This window comes from Ambystoma mexicanum, chromosome 1p (genome assembly GCF_040938575.1).
Source record: "Ambystoma mexicanum isolate Mex_15411 chromosome 1p, UKY_AmexF1_1, whole genome shotgun sequence".
NCBI lineage: Eukaryota > Metazoa > Chordata > Amphibia > Caudata > Ambystomatidae > Ambystoma > Ambystoma mexicanum.
Window position 1 is genome coordinate 1,167,067,530 of NC_090921.1, and position 19,833 is coordinate 1,167,087,362.

Sequence of the window (19,833 nt, forward strand, 5' to 3'; positions counted from 1 at the left end):
GTCATAGAAAGTTCTAGGTAATTTCAGCAGTCTTAGATCTGCCTGTTCTAGTAGATTCTACAGGGAAAATTGGTCCCGATAGCCAAATGCCAAAGTAGCAGGGGGTGGAGTAGTGGTCATGCCACCAATAGTGTATAAATCACATAAACCATGTTAGTCACGGAACCCCAAACAGTAGGTTATTTGTTCCCCCTGCGTGAAAAAGATGTTTCGGCGGCAATACCATCCATCTTGGAAAGCGTCAGAGAGATGTATATTTGTGCGTCTTAGCCGCCTTCTTCAGGGCGATTGAGCGGCCCTTATAACAGACAAACCAAGAGGAAAAAAGGGAAATAAATCTAATGTCCTCTTGGTAAAATTGTGTTTCCTTTCTGGACATTTCTAGGCAAATTAGTAAAGAAAATGTCTTTATACAACAGAAGAAATACTTGGAGATTAAACAATCTTAAAACGGGGAGTAGGGCTGGTAAAATTCAGGGTAAGAACAAGTTGCTACTACCTCTGATAACCTGTGGTGGGCGTATTGAATAAATATCTCACCACAGAATCCTTGTGAAGAATCTCTTGATAGGGCAAGCTCCCCAGTCGGGACTCTGCAGTTAACAGGGCTGTTCACTAGATTGAACAAAAGACGAACGCGCTTGTCAGATATGGAGTGCGCGGTTCCTGCTCGAATGCAGATTGGTGTCTCTGTGGAGAAGCAAGAGAGGTGGTATTATGTTAATGCGTACTAAGACCTCTGTATACGGTGCATACAAAAATAGAGGAACCACGGCCTAGTATGATCTGCAAATGTGACCTCAATAGAGTAGATGGGGGCCATCTGGTGTAGAGAACAAGAATTAATCGGTTGCACTAGCAGTGCAAAATCAAGAGTAAGTGTGGAAGGTATACCTTAGAAGGGGTAGGTGGGTTCCTGGAATCCCAGGATGTCCTCAAATTTTCAAAGTCAAGACGAGACTCGACTCATGTCTGTGTTCCGAAGTGAACACTGCATCATGTGGATCCTGCCAGGGAGGGAGAAAGTAGACCTGCCATGAAGGAGGGCTGTATGCCATCCTTGTGCTGAGAGCTGCACTCGGTCTTTGCTAGGGGCGTAATAATGAAATAAAATTGTTTGGCCCTTCTTTACCTGAGGGGGTCCTTTATTTCCCTCTCTCTTACTCTGCAGCAGGCACAGCTGCGTTCCCTGGGGCACGTCTTTGTTCCTGGCTGCCTGGCGGAGCGCTGTGTCATCCGAGGTAAAAAGGCGATGCACAGAGCTGTGCAGTCAGTGTCAGTAGTACTTGAAGGCTCCTACTGCAATGAAGTCGCCCTGTGGGATTTGGAGGGTGTGCGTCAGCCAGCCAATCAGGAGCCTATAGTTGCTGTTGCCTGATTGGCTGTGACGTGGAGGATCCGAAAATGAGGGCTGCTAGCGAGGCCGACTCGGCCGAGTGCTGCAAACGAGAAGGAAGAATGTGAATCTTTGCGGGATGCTCGGGTTGAGTTCGCGTAATCTCGATTTTCTCATGCAAGTTGCTTCCCTGCTACTCGTAGCTGTGTCTGAGCCCGTCAGGCCCCCAGGGGGTGTGTTGTACGTCCTCACAGCCTCACTCCTCTGGGCCCCAATCCTCTTCCTTACGTGGCTGAGCAGGACCCCGGACGTGCTGGAAGTAAAGCACAGGACCTGCTCTGTGCGATGGGAATAACAAAATGCTCGCCTGCAGGCTCTGCTAGCAGCAGACTGCGCACGCGTTGCCCTGAAGCTAAAAAGGCTTCCTTATAAAACTAAGCAGTCAAAGGAATCACTGCGCTCCGAGTGCTCACAGCTTTTTGCGCATGATATTTAACAGTTTTACATTATATCATGGTAGCATATGCATAATATGAGTCATTAAATTCTGTACAGAAAGAAAACGGCACGGTCTGAAGAGCAGATAAAGAAGAGGTGGAACCACAGGCAGGAAGTAGCTAGAATGGCTACAGACAGGAAGTGTAATGGACTACAAGAACAGATCAGAAGAAAGGGAAATGTAGTTTAAAAAAAGAAAATGGAAACGGAAAAGTTTTCGTTTTTCTGTTAGAAGTGTTGAAACTGCTGAAAAGTAGATTAGAGAAGTTGAAGCATAATGCTCGCCTACGGTCTTGACCTAGGTAAAATGACCATCTTGTGTTCAATTCGAACACCAGCGTCTTCTGGTACCCAAGCAAGTTGAAGCCCTCCGAAGTGTCCCTGGACCACCAAGTGGACTGACCAACTCCAGATTGCGCTACCACAACAGAAGTGCTGCTGCTTCAAGTTTCAGCCTGGAACTTTAGGGGTCTTCAGCTTGTCCAAGAAGAGATCCTCTTGCAACATTTCAGCTCCCTGCCATCGAAGGGTCCTGAGATTAGGAGTCTTTCTTTGACAACTGTGATGCCTGGTGTTGCCGTGTAACATCTTGTTCAGGGCTTAAAAAAAGACCATCATTTTGGGTAAATGGTGTGTCTCCTACTGCAGCTGCAAAGAAAGCCTGTGATAAAAGTTGACAAAAAGTCGGGCAAAAGGTACACTGCCACGAGTCTAAACAGAGCAACTTGCCACAGTAACAATTTGTTACTGGAGAATCAAGAAAAGGGATACATTGGGCCTCATTATGAGTCAGCCGGTCCGGAAACAATGGTGGCTGTAAATCCGCCAGCACCCTTGTTTCCGGACCGGTTGATTCAGAGTCCTGCAGGCTGGAGGCGTCACTCCCGCCAGGTCTGACCTGGCGGGAGTAACACCACCTGCCTGCAGGCAGACATGAAAACACGGAAACACCGGCTTCTGGAGTAGAAAATGCTTTTTTCTCCTTGGCATGTTCTGTCAGAGCTGTTTGCCAATAGCCTGAGGGTCAGATCAAATGTGCTGAGGAATTTGACTGAGCCCATCTTATCCACTAGCTCATCTGTTGGGTAAAGGATAGGCATCAGTCTTGGTGACGGCATTCTAGGCTGTGTTTTCAACACAGAATCTCAGCTCGTGAGTTCCTGCTTTTGGTACCAGCAGCACTGGGCTAGATAATGATTGGTTGAGTGTTCAATTAGTCCAAGGTCAAGCATCTTGTTGACCTCGGTCTTGATGGGATTTCTCACAGTAGCTGACATTCTTTAACCCCTGCTTTTCACAGGAACACTAACACCAGTGTCCATGACATACTGCCTCCAAGGACGGAAAACTGAGTCAACAGAGCTTAGAGTCCGATTATAGGAGATGTCGACTCCCTCTACTGAGTCATCTGAAGGCTGTCTTTTTAGAAGATATGGGAGAGGTTCACTCTCCTCTTCTTGGCCAGAAGCTAGAAGCAAAGCACCTGTCTCTGCCCTGGGTACATAATCCTTGAAACGGTTGGTGGGAAATACCCTAGGGGGCCTCCTTGGGGTTGCCCAAGTCCTCCAACTAGTTCATCTCTCCAAGCTTGCCTACAACCTTGAAGGGTCCAGTCCACTTATCATGTAAGGCATTCGGCCTTACTGGGACTATCACAAGAACCTGTTGGCCTGGATTAAACTCCACCCAGTATAGCTTTCTGGTCATATCATTTTTTCACCAGGGCTGAACCAGCTTTCAAGTTCTCTGTGGCTGCAGACATCATGTGTGCCATTCTTTGCAGGCCTAGCACATAGTCGGTCATGTTCACTGGCTTGGAAGGTGGAGAAGCCTCCAATCCTTCTTTCATCAGAGCCAAAGGCCCTCTCACCCGATGTCCATGGAGAAGTTGAAAGGGGCTAAAGCCTGCATCGGCTTGAGGTACTTCTCTATGAGCAAAGAGAAGGCATGGCAGTAGAAGGTCCCACTTCCTGCAAAGGGGTTTTTCTAGAGCTCCCATAATGCTCTTCAAGGTCCGGTTCAATAGCTCTAACAATCCATTGGTTTGGAGATGGTAGTCTGTTGACATCTTATAAGTTACTCCACCGGTTTTCCACATGGCTTGCATATAGTGGGACATAAAGCTGGTACACCTGTCGGAAATCACTTCCTTGGGAAGTCCTACCTTGGTAAAGATCCCTATTGGTGCCTTGGCAACTGCCTGGGCAGGGACAGTTCTCATTGGGATAGCCTCAGGGTACCTAGTGGCATGGTCCACCACAACAAGGTTATGCCTGAGGAAGGCTGAGGTTCAATGGGACCAACAATGTCAATCCCAACCCTCTCAAAAGATGTTCCAACAACTGGGAGAGGCAATAAGGGTGCCATATTATTGGTACCACTTTTGCCAGACAAGTGTGACAACCTCTGCAGTGTTTCTCTACTGCTGCACCCATCTGGGGCCAGTCGAAATACAGAGCAATCCTTTCCTTGGTCTTCTTGGTACTCAAGCATCCAGAAAGAGGCTCCTCATGCGCCAACTGCAAAAGCAGAGGTCTAGCTGCTTGGGGGACCACCAGGCCCCAGTGGTCCCCTGGAGTAGCATTTACAGGTTCACTATAAAGGAGGCTATCCTCTTAATGGACCCTGTGCTTCCCACGATCTTGCCCTTCATGTTGGGAAGCAGTTTCTTTGCAAGCCTTCATGATAGGGACACTTTGTCCCTTGATGAAGTCTGACCTAGAGGGCCTATCTTCTGCAAGCAAGGTCTGCAGATCAGGATGATCTCTATGATCCAGATCTTCTAAAAACGGTTTAATCTCCTCCACCTCTGTGTCACCAGTTGGTGGGTCTTCTTGGGATTCATTCACCTTAGCCTGAGCTTGAGGTGGGGTCAAAGCAGTGTCCTTAAGCTTTTTGGTCCTAGAAGCATTCCTCCTACTAGAGGTTTTGGGTCTGGGGTCCCTATGCTTTTGAGAGACACTGAACCTATATTGGTCTCTTTAGAGAGGTCCTGTAGGGTGGCCACTCTAGCCTTCGTTGTTTGAGCCATTGTGTTTAGATTTGGGGGCTCTGCTGTGTCTGATACAACACTGAAGGCCTTTAGGTCGTTGCCCAGGAGCACAGTACCATGCACTTCTGCCTGCACACTGGCAGGAATCATTTAGGGATGACATGCTGTTAGAATGGATTTCTAAACTCTGGCATGGGTGACAAATGTTTAGTAGGCCAACCTTCTTGGAAGTACAGGGACACTGTTCTGGGAGTATAGCCAGGCCAATTAAGGTAGCTTGAGAGCAGTAAGGCCAAGTCTCAGGAGAGACGCGATTCGAGTAATGAGTTACCAATGAGTCTACACAGTGAAAAACCAAGGATTACAATTAGACAGTAAGTATATAAAACATATTATTTATTACAGGCCCAGAAAAACACATAAGGAAAATGACTCCAGGGGGTCGCTGTTGAGCAGCTGCAGAAGATGGCTGCTAGCATGTTGGCTCCGCACTAAGGCACGACAACCTTGCGATTGTGGCGGCGCCATAATCCGACATCATCCTCTCTGCCGGGGTGAATAACGTGTCCCTAAGAGGTTGAAGCTTCTTTTGGCAGCTTGGTGGACTCTCGCCTGTGCCGGGTAAGGTGGTGGTGACCTCACCCCGGTGAAGAGGCTTAGAGCGTAGCCCTGTAAGCGGTGGGAGGCCTGCGACGCCTGGAGCGATCCACTCTCTGCAGCGCGCGTCGACTGGAGGCCACGCACCACGCTACCTGCCTGCTTCACGTGTTGTGACGGGTTGACCCACGGTTGAGGGGCCTCCCCTCACTGCCTGACTCTCCCTGGCCTGGCTGTGGCAGCGGTGCGATAGAGACCACCCCATTCCTTCCCTTCCCCGGAGTGTGCAGCCTGCGGGGCGTGTTGCGGGTCCAGGAGGTGACATGCTGCATGTCTGCAGATCCGAGGAGGACAGATCACATCCGGATGATCCCTGGAGTTGATTCCCCGCGTGCAGATGCCACATGAGGTGAGGAACCCCTGTGCCCACTGCAATGAAACAGCAAGCAGAAATATAGGCCCACACGCTGGGTAGTTCACTGTGGACTTGTGAAGGGCACGCAGCCTACTCTTAGCCCCATAGCCTTGCGCAAAGAGGAGTGCCTCACCTGTAAAACATCTGCATCTGGGGCAAAGGGGAGGGTCCCTCATAGCCATAGCCATGGGAGGCAGAGGACTGTGCCGCCTGTGCTGCTTGAGCATTGGGGGTGGCCTCTGAGGGTATCCCCTGCAGAGGCAGGGCTGGCCTCAAGTGGGACTCAATACTGGGCTTTAGAGCCGGAAGACTGGCCCAGACATTTGCTGGAAAAAGGCCCCGTGGAGGTTACCACAAAATCTCATGACAAAAGGTGCTGGACGTGGGAATGGATAGATTCGCATGGTGGACCCCTCGAGGGGAACAGGCACCGTCGAGCCAGTCGCAGCCTGACCTGTCTCTACTTCCTTACAGTCCCTAGTGAATCCGTGAAGTTAATTGAAGCCCAGATTTTGGTTAATAACCCTATTGCAGGCCCGGCTGAGGGCAATATACCCGGCTGAATTATCTCAGTCTTCCATGTTGCTTCCAAATTGCTCAGGTTATCATATGAGTTTCTAACAGCAGTATTATGTGTACTCGCCGCCTTAAAACTCTTTACAATGAAAATGACTCCAAACTGGTAATATTATCACGCAGGCATAAATCCTTATAGAACATATAAAATGACAGCCGTTGGTGCCCATAGACAAAACAGATTCATAATACCTGCCAAGGAATTGTATTGAGTTAGGTAAAGCACTAACTGTCCGCAGTAATTACAAACCCAACTTTAACAGACCATCCCTAGGAGGAATTGGGCCTTGTTTCCAAATTTCACAAAGTTTCCCAATAGTTTGTAGAGTGGGAAAAAGTTAGGGGATGAGTACTGTGGACATGTAGATGGGTCCAAACGTTAGTAGAGAGTTTTCTAGCTAATGGACCCGTTCCCAACATTTGGAGAGCATGAGTGAGCAAGCATTGGCAAAGCCAAAATAATACAAAACCTTCAAAGGTTTTACAAACTTTTACATTGGAGAATGGGGGATACCGGTTGTTAGGGAGCTTTATCATTTTTATGCTTCATCCCCTCTCCTTGTGAGATGGCCAGCACTTTTTTGCTGGACTTCTGGACCTTTTTCTTTCAATCCTGAATGAGTGGAGCCTTTTTCCACTCATTGATCCTTGTGGGCTCTTTCTTTTGGAACTCTATTCTTTATATGCTACTTGTACTATGGAGTCTGTTTGGTCTATAGCTCTTAAAGGCATCTGTATTTTACTACTGCAGCACACCGCTCCTTATGGGCAGTGTTGCTGGGGACACTTAGGTTCCTTCTTTAAGACTCCTTTTTCTGCATCCTTGAGTAACTACCTTTGTTAAGGATATAGAGATATTTAGTATCTCTCCCAAAACTCTATAATCTGAGAGATTGGCACACACATTCAGTGGAGTGCCAAGGGTATACCCAGTATCCCCCTTCTCTCTGCTTCTGTGACTTTTTTAGTCACATAGACTATCTCCTAGTTATGGCTGGTGGCAGTGGGTGTGCTCTACCAATATTGTCGGTTTTATACCACCGGCTAAGCCTGTAACCTCTGTAGTTCACAATATGGGCACCCAAGTACCAACTTGGGGCCTCTCTTCTTTTTGCATTATTTCTAGTGTGGTTGTTCTTTGTTAGCCCTTCTACCATGCTGGGAGGGGGAGTTGAGTGTGTGTGTTTTGCCTTTGGCGGGAACCCTTGGGTGTCCCCGTCTAGGCTCCAGTGTGTCTGGGCAGGCAGGAAGTGGGCGAGGAGTTTCCATGCTACAGTCCTTTGTCTGCCAGAGTGCCTGAATAGGACCAGCTCCCACAGGGGGCCTGGCTGTCTTGAATAGAAAGCCAATCGCTCATTTCTGAAAAATGCTGAGAGAGATTGCAGAGGAGTGTGTGCTGGAACTGTATGAAAGGTGAGGCTTCTGCAGAGAAAAGCAAGTCGACCACTCGAAGCTGAAGTAACCGAAGAGGATGACGACCAGAGGTGCCTGCAGACCCTTTGCCACACCGTGAAGCGGCCACTGCTGTCCTGACCCCGTTATCTGTGCGACAGAGGATCACCGAAGAGGGCGACTCCTTCGCTTTGGCTGGTGGGAACAACTTTCTGCTCAAATTTCCAGTGCTAATCTGACAACACTCGACTCATTTTCAGACTGCCCTCTGCCTCCTCCTCTGCCTCTCTCATCTCTGATTGCCTAACTGCCATTCAAGATTGGTGTGCCGCCAATGATCTTTGTCTGAATGCCAGCAAGACAGAGATCCTCCTCATCGGCACACCTTCACTATCCTTTCCCCTCACTCTCTGGCCGGCCTCCCTTGGCCCTCCTCCTACCCCCACCTGCGAGGCTAAGAACCTCGGGGTCATCTTTGACTCCACCCTTTCCTTCTCCGCCCACATCTCTGAGGTCTCTAAAAAGTCAAATTTCCGACTGCACCTCCTAAGAGGTACTCTGCCTTTCCTCTCCTTCCCCCAGAAGCTCATGGTATCCCAAGCTCTGGTTCTCTCTAGCTTGGACTATTGTAACAGCCTCTTTCTATATCTACCTGCCTCTACTCTCCGCCCTCTGCAACTAATCCAGAACAGGACTGCGAGACTTGTCCTTGGTCTCAAGCCCTGGGATCGCATCTCTCCAGCTCTGAAATCTCTTCACTGGCTCCCAGTGGATGCAAGGATTAAATTCAAAACCCTCTGCATTGTCCACAAGGCTTTCTGGGGCCTGGATCCAAACTACCTTCAGCTATCCCTCCGCAAATACCTCCCCTCTCAGGCTCTTCGCTCCTTTACCTTCAACTCCCTCAGGGTCAGTCATTTTTCAAAGAAACGAGCTGGGGGTAGATCTGTCTTTGGCTTGGGCCTCCCTCTGGAACAGCCTCCCTGCCACTCTAAAACTTGAGGAGAACCATCTCCGGTTCCGGAAGCACCTCAAGATTTCCTCTTTTCTTCTGCCTTTGCTCCCCCTCTCCCATGCTGATCTGTTCTCTCTTGGCATCGTGCACCTGGCCACCCTCTGTCCTTCGGGCCCAGGTACCTGCTCACCCAGCCACCCCCCCGCACTGCCTCCGGGCCACCCCTTGCTCTGGGGTTTGTACCTGTACCCATACAGCCCCCCTCTTTTTCTTCCTGCACTTATCAGACCTACCCTGTCTGCTGCCGTAAACCTAGCACTTGCAAATTGCCGGCTGCATTACCACTGTTTGTTGCCTTTATTATTTATTGTTATTTATCTGATTCTCCTCTTCCACACTTTCCACTTCTCCCCTCTTCCATGCACTTTTCCCCTCCCCCCTCTCCCATGCACTTGTGCATTCTCAATGTCACTGGGCCTAGTAAGATCGCTGTTTTGTTCTCCCCTGTTCCCCTCCCTTGCCTTGTCACGCTCTGAAACACTTGTGTACGAGCGTTATAGAAATAAAATATCAATCAATCCCAGCCCCAAGACAAACTCTAAATTGAGCCATCTCCCAAGGTCCTACGAGTTGCCAGAGCTGCGGAGCCCCAATACCATGCGACCTGCTGCCCCTTTCGAGTGCATTGTCGTGGAAAGGAAGAATCCGTCCAAATCTTTGCTGAACCCTTAAGGACACTCCAGAGATCTGATCCAGCTCGCCCAGACCCTCATCAGTGTGGGACTGCAGGAAGTCAAAGAAGATTGACCAGGTGATCCGTGTCCTTTGTTGGTGCTGCAGAAAAGGCGCCAAAACCGCAGTGTGAACCAAGAAGTTGCTGAAAGTCGAGCCCTTGGTCCTCCCTCGAGACTGCTGCTGAGAGAACCCGTCCATTGTCCTGCCTTCAGTCATCAGACCAAGGAATCTGGAAGTCGTATCCAGAGCTGCAACATTGCGGAGCATCCAGCACGAACATTTTCTTCTGATTCCACAAAGTCGCTCTAGAGCATTAGAGTGCACCAACAGGGGTCCAGGGTCACACCCTCTTAACTCCAACTCAAGCCGCTGCTTGTGTCCCTTCATCAAGTCCTTTACTAGGTCTCCCTTGTTAATTAACTTGCTGCTTCTATAACACTAGAGACTGGAAGAAATCCTCAGGAATTCTTCGTATTCTGCTGCTTCTAAAGATTTTGAGCCGTCTCCCAAATGCCTTTAGCTAGGGTTGAGATTTGGGTCTTAAAAGGTGAAGAAACCCAATAGAACCTTGAACCAGGCTAATGTTAAGCTAACTAACCAATTCCTCCCTTTAAGTGACTTTACTATTTGTTTTGCAGAGTAAATGTATTACTGTAAGAACTGTTACAATCCGCCGGTGTGCGTAATAACCGATAATACGATAACATTGTCTTTTCCCTTTCTAGCGTTGCTTCAAATGTAACCATGAACAAAAACAAAACTGAAAGTACCCTTTAAAGTGTATTCTCAAGTATTACAAAGTGTTCTAGTGTAAACGTCTAAAGTATTTAAAGTGATTCGGGTGTGTATATATAATATATAATTTTATATAAATTATAAGTGTAAGAGTTTCTTTGGTGTGCATGTCTAATTAAGGTTCAGTGTACTTAACTGCAGCTCACATCTTCCTCTTAAAATAAGCCTGACTGCTCTGCCAAGGTCCTGAGTTAGTACAGACTGATACTGACAGTTGGAGATATACAAAACCACTGGGATAGCTTACTAGAGTCTTACTGCCAGTAGGACTTCAGGAAAACTCCCTTAACACTGTTAACTATCTTCACAACCCCTTCTCTAGTTTTCCTTCAGACTTGGCAGGCCTTCTGGTGGTTGCCTGCGGTATGTTTTCCTGCCTTTTCTTCCAGTCCTAGATGCACAATAGCCATGGGTGCAGAGTGATTCTCAAACAAATAGTAGCTGGTGTGACTGGTTCCTGTGGATGAATTCAGCAAACACTGTTGCAGCTCCCTTCAGGACACAGGACCAGATGGGCAAAGACTTTTTCGGCAACTGTCGCCATTGCACAGTGACAGGAGGGGTGACAAATGTTATCAGATTCAGCCTCCTATGTCGGGCCCTGGCTGTTAGGACCGGGAAGTTTGGAGGGTAGGCTTCTTGTTGGACAAGCTGACCAGTGTTAGTAAACATTCCTCTTTGCTACAACTTTTCTTTAATTTCTACAGAGTCCCACAATTTTTGCTTTTATTTGTGTATCTGACCTGCTTTTTGACAGTGCAGTGAAGCCTTAAGCCTTAAGCTTTACTACACTGACTTTTCACTGATCTGTCCTGGGGAAACGGACATGTCCTTCAGGCTCTCAGTACTGGGAAACATAGTTTAGTCTTGTTGCTTTGTTACTACTTTTAGAAACGGGTTATCACTTGTGGTAACTTTATCATTGTACAATTCATATTGCAATGCAGTACAATGGGGTACCCTTTTTATTTTGCCCTAGACTAACACTCAGAGGATTTTTGGTTACTCTAGGTGTGCTAAATGGACAAGCAGCAGTGACGTTTTACCATGTTTTGGTGCATTTCGTTTGTCTTACAGCATTTACCGCATTAAGCTACTAACTGTGGCTAGTGGCCAAACATGGCCATCCCACAAGGTTTTTCGCTTGTCATTTGGCCATCTTGTGTTTTAGCCTTCTTCCTTGGCTGTGAAGCCAGGACAATCCTTATATGAACTCCCAATGCCTGGAAAAGCAGAGGTTCTTGGCAGGTTACTGGAGAGGGCTATGTGTGTTTGCTGCCAGGAAGTGAGCTGGGACTGTCTTGTCCCAATCCACAAACTGGTGCCAGTGTGTGAGTGGTATGCGTGAGTTTTGCCACCAGTGGTCCAGATTGGACCACTGCTGGGTGTGTGTATTTTTCAGATCTGTCATTGGCTAGTGGGAGCTGCAGCGGCTTTTAGGATAAGAAGACTCCACCTGCACCCACTCTAGAGAGATCCTGGAAGAAACAAAGAGCCAAGACTCCTGTCCAGCTACAAGGAGACCGTGGACCCATCAGATGGCGGCTTGGCAACCAACTTCTGCTGCTGCCCTGGTTGAGCCCTGTCATGTGGAAGATCTCCAGTCATGCGAAGGAGCTGCGACCCTTAGAGTGGAGGGAACATCCTTTCTCGACATCAGCTCAGAATCCTACGAAGGAGAGCCTTCGGAGGTGCCCCAGGTCGGCCATTGGGATGACTAGCTCCGAGTTTGGGCTACCGTGCTGCAGACATTGTTCCAAGTTGAGGCCTGGAACTTGGGGGGGATATTCAGCTTGTGCAACGAGACTTACCTCTGCGAGATTTTATTGCCGTAGTATCAAGGAGACCCGAGATAAGAGGGAAAGCCTGACCGCGGCAAGTGAATCCCTTTGCATCGCCGTGCATCGGTGGCCATCCTCCAAAACAGCTTACCTGTGTCCATTCCTGTCCTGAGAGCAGCCCTGCATAGAGTTTTGCTGCATTCCTCAACTGTGAAGAATCAAGTTTGGGGTTTGAGTTGTAGGAATACTTACCTGAAACCCCCCCCCTTACTCCCTTTTAAACGTTTGGTAACTTTTAGAAACGTTTAGATTACTTCGGCTTTGCCATTGCTTGTTCACACAAGCACTCTTAAAGTTGGGAACACGTTTGTTAGCTAGTTTAACTCGTCCCCTGACACTTGGAACTGTTCACTGGACCCAGAGACCCGATCTTCCTTTTTTCCAGCTTCACAAAGCTATATAGAACTTTGCTGAACTTTTAGGCACAAGGACCCATACATCTTAGGGATGGTCTTCTGAAGTTAGGATTGGTTCTCTATGGACTACTAGTGCTAATACTAATCTGTACCTTCTTTTTCAGGGGTTTGATATGTATTTTGCCCTACTCCTGTAATTGTATATATGTATCTAATTTTTAGTATGGAGTGATATTACCTGTTAGTAGTCATTTTTAACTGTGTTTTTGCCCATAAAGTACTTTTATACCTGTTTAAGTGTGTTCCTCGACTGCTTCGCTGTATGTGCTCATTGTGGACCCCTTACAAGCACACCACCTCTTGAGACTTAGCCTAGTTCACTCACCTTGCTACCTTGAACTTGTTTGGCTACAGCTCCCAGGGTTGTCACGTCACAATATTGGTTGGCCTTCTGTACATCTTTCAACCAGGCCAGAGTATAGAAAATCAACCCTAACAACGAGCCCCGGAGTCCCGAGTCAAAACGTGGGACGGGTCCTCTCCTTTTGCGGTAGCCTAATCTGGAGCTGGACAGTCCACTGGATGGTCCGGGGACACTTCTGAGAAAGTTCACTTGCTAGGCTGGCCGGAGGCGTCAAGAATGAATGTTCCCTCCACTCCATGAGGTTGAAGCACCCGCAAGGGTCTTTAGGGATCGGTTGCCAAACAGGGTTTTTGCAGGACTGCAGCAGGATGCAGTTTCCGGGCTTACTTGGATCTTCTGTCTTCTGTTCGGCTCCCCAGGACACTTGTCTCCTTCAGATCTGCTGGGCCCTTCCTCTTATCCAGAGTTGGGTGAGCGGACGGACACGGCCCTCCAGTTGTATGAGGTAAGATTTTCAAATATTATGATAAATCTCCTGACTTGTGACATCCCCAGACCTTTCTGCTTGGACTTGGTAATTATTTTTACCTTGTCCCTACATGACTGGGAATCTGTTTCCCCTCTCACCTGGTCTTTTACTCTTTTTATGGGTGATCTTTTTATGTCTCTACATAATGTTTAATTGGAGTTCTAGTGTCCTATAATGTTTGGGGTTTAGCCTGGATTGCCCCTTTGGGCTCCCCTGTTAGTTTCTCTTTCATGTACTTGGGTGAACTACTGTTCCCAAGTAGGAAAGAGGGATTTTCATCCACATTACATTTTGGATAACTGAGCCTGCACGATACAATGTGTATCCCCTTTCTTACCTGATAGCATTTTTGTTACAATTGCAAGTTTACTTGAATGGCTGCTGGCAGTAGTTTTACCTTAGTGTTTTTTTAGTCCTATTACTCGCAGGCTGTTAAATCAACCTCGGTAATGCACAGAAGGCCTACCATTTTTCTAAAATAGTGGGTTCCTTCTTTTCTCGCCATTTCTCGTTTGCTTGTAGTTTCTGAGGGCTTCCCCTGCCATTCTAGGTGGGACCGACCTCAGTGGAATTTTTGTCTTGGGCAGGACCACTTTGTATTCTCTGCCCGGGCTCCAGAGTGTCTGAGGAGGGAGGAGTCCAAAACTCTGCAGCCTTTTGTCTTTCACTTCGCCTGAAAGGAGCCCACTCTCAATGGGGGGGGCTGGCTATCCTGATTGGACAGCCCGACTGCCACCTGCCTTTGAAATGCGGTGGGAGCTTGCAGCGGTTGTGCTGTAGTTCCTGATAAATACTCCGAATCTGGAAGCTGCTGATAAGTCGACCACTGGAGCTGAAACCAAAGATGATGATGAAGAAAAGATGGCTGTAGCAATGTCCAGCGACCGTAGAGCCTGCTGTTAAACCCGAGCCTGCTTTAACCCTTCATTCCAATTGAACTGGGGGCCCCTAACGCAACGACGCCTACCTAGAGGCTGGTGGGATCCACTAGTCTCAGGAATACCTGCATTTTGTGCCATTACACGACGTGCTGCGACCTTGCTGGGTTGCAATACCCCAAAACCCTGGGACTTTGAGCTATTGTGCGGTGCATAGTCTTCCAAAGTCTGAATCCGTCCGAAACTTTGGCCTCCTCCTGGCTCTTCAGAGACATGGTTCGAATACCTGAAATCCCCTCAACAGAATGCAGGACCGAGAGAGGGAAGAGAATCCTACCAGCCATATTCGTTTCTCATCTGGCTACTGTAAAACGGCACCAAATCCATAGAGCCGCGAGAATCCGTGAAGAAACCTTTGTTGAAAGCCCCCTATTATGACTGCTGTGCAAGTTTCCATCCAGTGTCCAGTTCTTCCATCTCCAGACCAAGAATCCAGCGACTGGGTCCTGTCTTTCTGCATCCTGAAGGCATCCACTGTGCAGCTCTTCTTTTCTCCTAAGGTACTGTGTGGGCTTGGGTAATACTTACCTTAAGTCTGGTGTGCATCCTGTGAGGCTGAGTGGTTAACTCATGTGTTTAGGGGTTTGCCCATAACATTTGTCCAGGCCTAATGCTGGAACACATAAAGGGTGCCTTCTGTGAAGTCCAAGTCCAACGTCTAATAGGGTTTTGGTTTCCCTGGTTTGCTTAGTGCATTCTAAAATAGTTAGTGTGTGTTCATACTTGTCATTGAGTAACTTTAGGGCCCCTCCAGAAAGTATGAGTTGATTTACGAACTCTGAACTGAGTTCTACAAAGTAATGTTGCAAGGTGTATACGTGTAACAAGGTTGGTTTATTAAGGCTTCCGGTTTTATGGTATTTATTTTTCTGACATTTTTGTCTGTATTTATCCATATTTATTTTTGGATCTTTTGTTCTGTATTTATCCGCATTTATTTTTTGTCATATAAAAATATAATTTGCTGCTAGTATTTTTCTGCATTTATTCTAATAACAAAATGTATTTATTAAAGCACACATGCAGATATATAGGAAAGAAATACTAGCAACATTTTTTCCATAGCAAACGGTTGCTCCTGTGGCTGCTGCTGCTTTGTGATATATGCTGTCAGTAATTTGAAAAGCTTTAATGCTATTTGTATACAGCTTTTCCACTCTCCATGATGCCAATCTGCAATGTGATTTGCCTACGATGTATCAGTGACATCATACATAACCAGACAGAAAGACTGTCACTGCATGACTGACCAGGTCTACTACCCTTGAAATACTGATTGTATTCTAAAACTATATCTAACCTGGTCTTATTCCACAATAATATTATATTACTATCCTGAATGTATAACCTTAGGTTTGACTTGCCTTAACTTGCTTCTTTCTCCTCGAAATAAGGTTATACCTTGGGTTTGCATACCATAGATATTGAATTGTTTTTATGAATGTGTTTATATGATGTGATGGTACTTACCCCAAGAATTGTCTGGCCCTACTTGTATTTAAATAAATCATTTATTTTTTTTACAATACATAGTGTTTCATTGTTTTGGACCATATGCATGCTGCATTTTCTTTGGACCCTGTCCATGCTACCAACATTCTCATTCAGGTGGTACAGCCTTATACTAAGAGTGGGAGTTTATGTACTTCCTGAGATGTATGGTTTTATAAAGCCCTTAGTTGGACTTGAGAAAAACTCTCCCAACAGCCCCCTCATGCTGTTTGTTTGATTCCTCATGTTATTGATTTGTATACTGCTATGCTCGTTGTGTGCAGAGCCTTGGTGTAAAGGCCCTCTAAGTCCAATTAAAATACAAATACATCTTCGACTTTATAAGAGGTATGGAAGTTGTTTTATGATTATCCTGAAGTGTTCTTTATATTTCTAAAGCACATTTTATTTATTTATTCATTACATTTATTACACACCCAAACCCTGGGGTATCACAGCGTGGTTACAGACCGCTTAGGCATTAAGTAGTCAAGTAATTACCTAATAGTTGGACAGTAATGCAAAAATGTACAGTGATAATTATAAACGTAGGAGAGTACAGTGCATGCATAATTATTTACAAGTTCTGGACCTGAGCATTTATTAGAATTGGTTAAATAACCAGGTTTTTAGCAATTTCCTAAAGCCATAGAAGGATTCCTCTTTTTTGATGTGAGGGAGGGAGTTCCAATGTTTCGGGGCAAGACATTGGAAGCTGCTAGCCCCCAGCTCTAGTATTTTTGTAACAGGGTATTGACATGAGTAGGTTGTCATTGGATCTCAGTGATCTGGTAGATTCCTTTTTAACTATGGCAAGGTTCAGGTAGATGGGTGCTTTTTTGTAGAGACATGTATAGGTGATGCATAATGTGTTAACGATAATTTTGGCTTTGATGGGCAACCAGTGGGAATCTCTCCTAATCTTGAAAATATGATCCGATTTCTTTTTTTAAAATTTTTTTTTTTTTATTCGTAATGCAGCCCGTAATGCTTTATTTTGTATTAGTTGTAATTTGAGGTTGGTGTTGGAGGTCCCAAGTAATAACGCATTGCAATTTAAATTACTTTGATAAAAATCAAAGCCCTGGCCAAAGTGATGCAGTTGGTCGTTGTAAGGAATTGGCGGCTTAATGCAATTAATTACGCAGTGTAAGAAGTGGGTAAAAGTGTACTTATATATTTAGCCATTGTGAGGTTGGCGTCAAGTTAACTCCTAAGGTTTTTACTTGCTTGAGTACTGGAATCATTGTGCCGTCAATGTTAGCGGAATAGTCTGGGTGGAGAGCACCTATTTTGGTTTGGGAGCCCACAATGAGAATCGGTCTTCTCATTGTTAAGGCATAGGCTATTTGCACGAGTTCTTAAATGTGTTTAACTGGTCATTGAATCAAAGGCTATCATATTTATCCTAATGTTGAATGTATATATCTGTTTTATAAGGGTTTATGTGACAATATTTGACTAAGTGTTAAAACGTTTTTGTGTTTATTTTAAAAGGCCTAGTAAATGATTGTATTTTCATACTTGCCTGTCTAACTTGAATTATTGATGTTGCTCTATGTGGGCTCATTGTAGCCCTAGACCACTATCACACACCCTTCCTGAGACTAAGCCTTGCCGCTCTATTATCTTGCCTTGATTGGGTTTGGCTAACCTCTGTGTTTTCCCTGTTCACCTCACTAGTGTCGCCTCACAAAATCCTCCCCCCATTGCTGATTTGGGAAATCCATCTTAACAGTGGCCACCTGTGTGGTTGACCTGCTCTGTGGCTCTGCTCTAGCTACAGCTCTGTCACATATTTCTGAATGTTCACTAGTTTCTTCCTGAGCTGCCCCATCTGAGAGCTTGCTCATAACCAAATCCCAGCTGGCATTAATCATGCAATTGTCAATTCAGCGTGCCATCCCACTCAAACATAAAAAGGGGAAAACGGGAGAAGTGTTTAAGCTAAGAATCTGGGAGGGTTGAGTCTTGGCAGTAAGGGAGAGCACAAGATGACTGCAGAGGAGGATTAGAGAAGGTGACACTACAGAGAAATAGTTGGTGACATAAAAAGGAGCGAACAAAAGGTTGGAGAACATTGGAGAAAGGAGTGGTGGGGATTGCAGTTTAGATACAGAAGAAGATTAAGGTGTAGGGAGAAGTAGAGGAAAGAGAGTCAATGGAGAGGCCAGGGGGAGGTGGTGAGGAGCCAGATTAGAATGTGACATTTGGAAGAATGTCTCAGAGGAAATCAGAGACCCTAATCAGTACTCAGTAGCACGAGGAATAGTAGAAAATAGTGTGTCACCCTGGAGCTGGGTTTCTCAAGATTCCTGACATGGTGAGCCTCAATTCTTTCCAGCAGCCTTAGATGGATTAAATCAGACTTGGCCAGTAGTATGATGTATATTCCAACTGTGTGGGTGCAAAAGCCATTGGAAAAAAAAAATGGACGAGCAACACGCTTACAAGAAAGACCATTTAGCCAAGAAGGAAGTGTGGGGCCCTTAAAACCCCAAAGACTTTGGGGGACACTGGGCACTGCCAGGTAGGAGGAGCCCAAGAAGAGAAGGCAGGACTTGGCAGTATGTTCCTATGAGGACACCTTATTTGGTTTGGCCCCATTTGGTCTTCATACCTTAAGGTTCTGTCCTTTTAAAAACCCTTCTTAATTTCTGGCTTAGTTGCCTGTTGATACCATATTCTACTATCGTCAGTGACAACACATCTACGGTTTAGCTTTATGCGCCAGTACAAGCCTACAGATACACTGTACACCTCATTGATGAACCAGTCTACACCACAGCTCCCCACATTGATGCTCACATAGCCCAGCCCAAGACTGCTTTAAGAGCAACACATACCTTACTATTCCAACATAGCAAATAGTGCTGCTCTACACACAGGTTCTAGTTTTGAATACATGCACCCCGGTCTAAGCATCAACCCACACCACAGTTTAACTTGCATATTCACTGAATTAATTAATCAATGTGTTATTCTGACTCATTTCAGATTCCTGTCTTTTGGATGTGCCTATCCAACGTGAGGTCTCCAGTTGTCTCCCCATGGAGCATACTCCTGCTTTACCAAATCCTGGTCGAGTGCCGCCTTCAGAGCAGACCACCACCACACCGGCCCCGCGGTCCTTCTCCAGAGCACGCATCAAAATGCCCAACTATTCTCCATCTAGACGGCCGCTGGGTGGATCATCCAGGCCTCTCCCTTCACCAGGTAAATGCCCTCTCATACTGCTTGATATCATTTAGTTGACAGTCAGAAAGTTTCTGAAACTGGTACTTTTGATTAGTGATCGATTCGCTGTGGCTAGCATAACTGATTTTGTGCTATATCTGGTACATAACTATAAAGTATCATAGATTACAGTCAATAGTGAAACTGCAAGAAAACTGGAAACATGTATTGTTAGGAAAGATTTCTCTTTTAGGCAACTTTCCCTCCATATGCGTTCGACTCCCAAAGTTTTGCTTTTGAACCTGTCCTGATAATTTACAAATAATTCCTGGCCTTTTGCTCATTTTGTTATGGGGAAACTGATCAGTCCTTCAGACTATCAGTACTGGGAATCTGTTCCACTTTTGTCTTTTACTTTTTCTTACCTATTTTGGTAACTTTTCTAGCAGTACACACTGTTGGGTAAGATTTTTATATTTGTGATCAATCTTCCTGACCTTTGTCAACCCCAGAAACTTTTGCTTGGACTTGGTGATTGTCCCCTTGCCCTAGGTGAAGGGGAAATCGCTTTCCCATCTCACCTAGTCTTTACTCTTTTTATTGGTGACCTTTGTATGTCTCTCCATAGTGTATGGTTGGAGTTAGTTTCCTATAACTTTTGGTTTTAGGCTGGGTTGCCCCTTTGGGCTTCCTTGTTAATTTCTCTGTAATGTACTCCGGTGAACTACTGTTCCAAAGGGGTAAAGAGGGATTTTCATCCACTTTACATTTTATATAGTGAGCCAGCACACCCCACCTTATGTGTAGTGCTTTGAGGATGATGCAATGTATCCCCTTGCTTACTTA

General features: G+C 46.1%; 1 protein-coding gene across 4 annotated transcripts in view; it reads left to right on the top strand.

Moving 5' to 3' along the window:
* Nucleotides 1–19,833, top strand: part of KMT2B (lysine methyltransferase 2B) — a 1,990,704-nt gene that overhangs the window by 1,362,200 nt on the left and 608,671 nt on the right. For all 4 annotated transcript variants that reach the window (XM_069604859.1, XM_069604860.1, XM_069604861.1 and 1 more), the window contains one exon: nucleotides 18,808–19,026. In XM_069604859.1, the coding sequence (XP_069460960.1) occupies nucleotides 18,808–19,026 (219 nt within the window). The remainder of the gene's footprint in view (nucleotides 1–18,807; nucleotides 19,027–19,833) is intronic.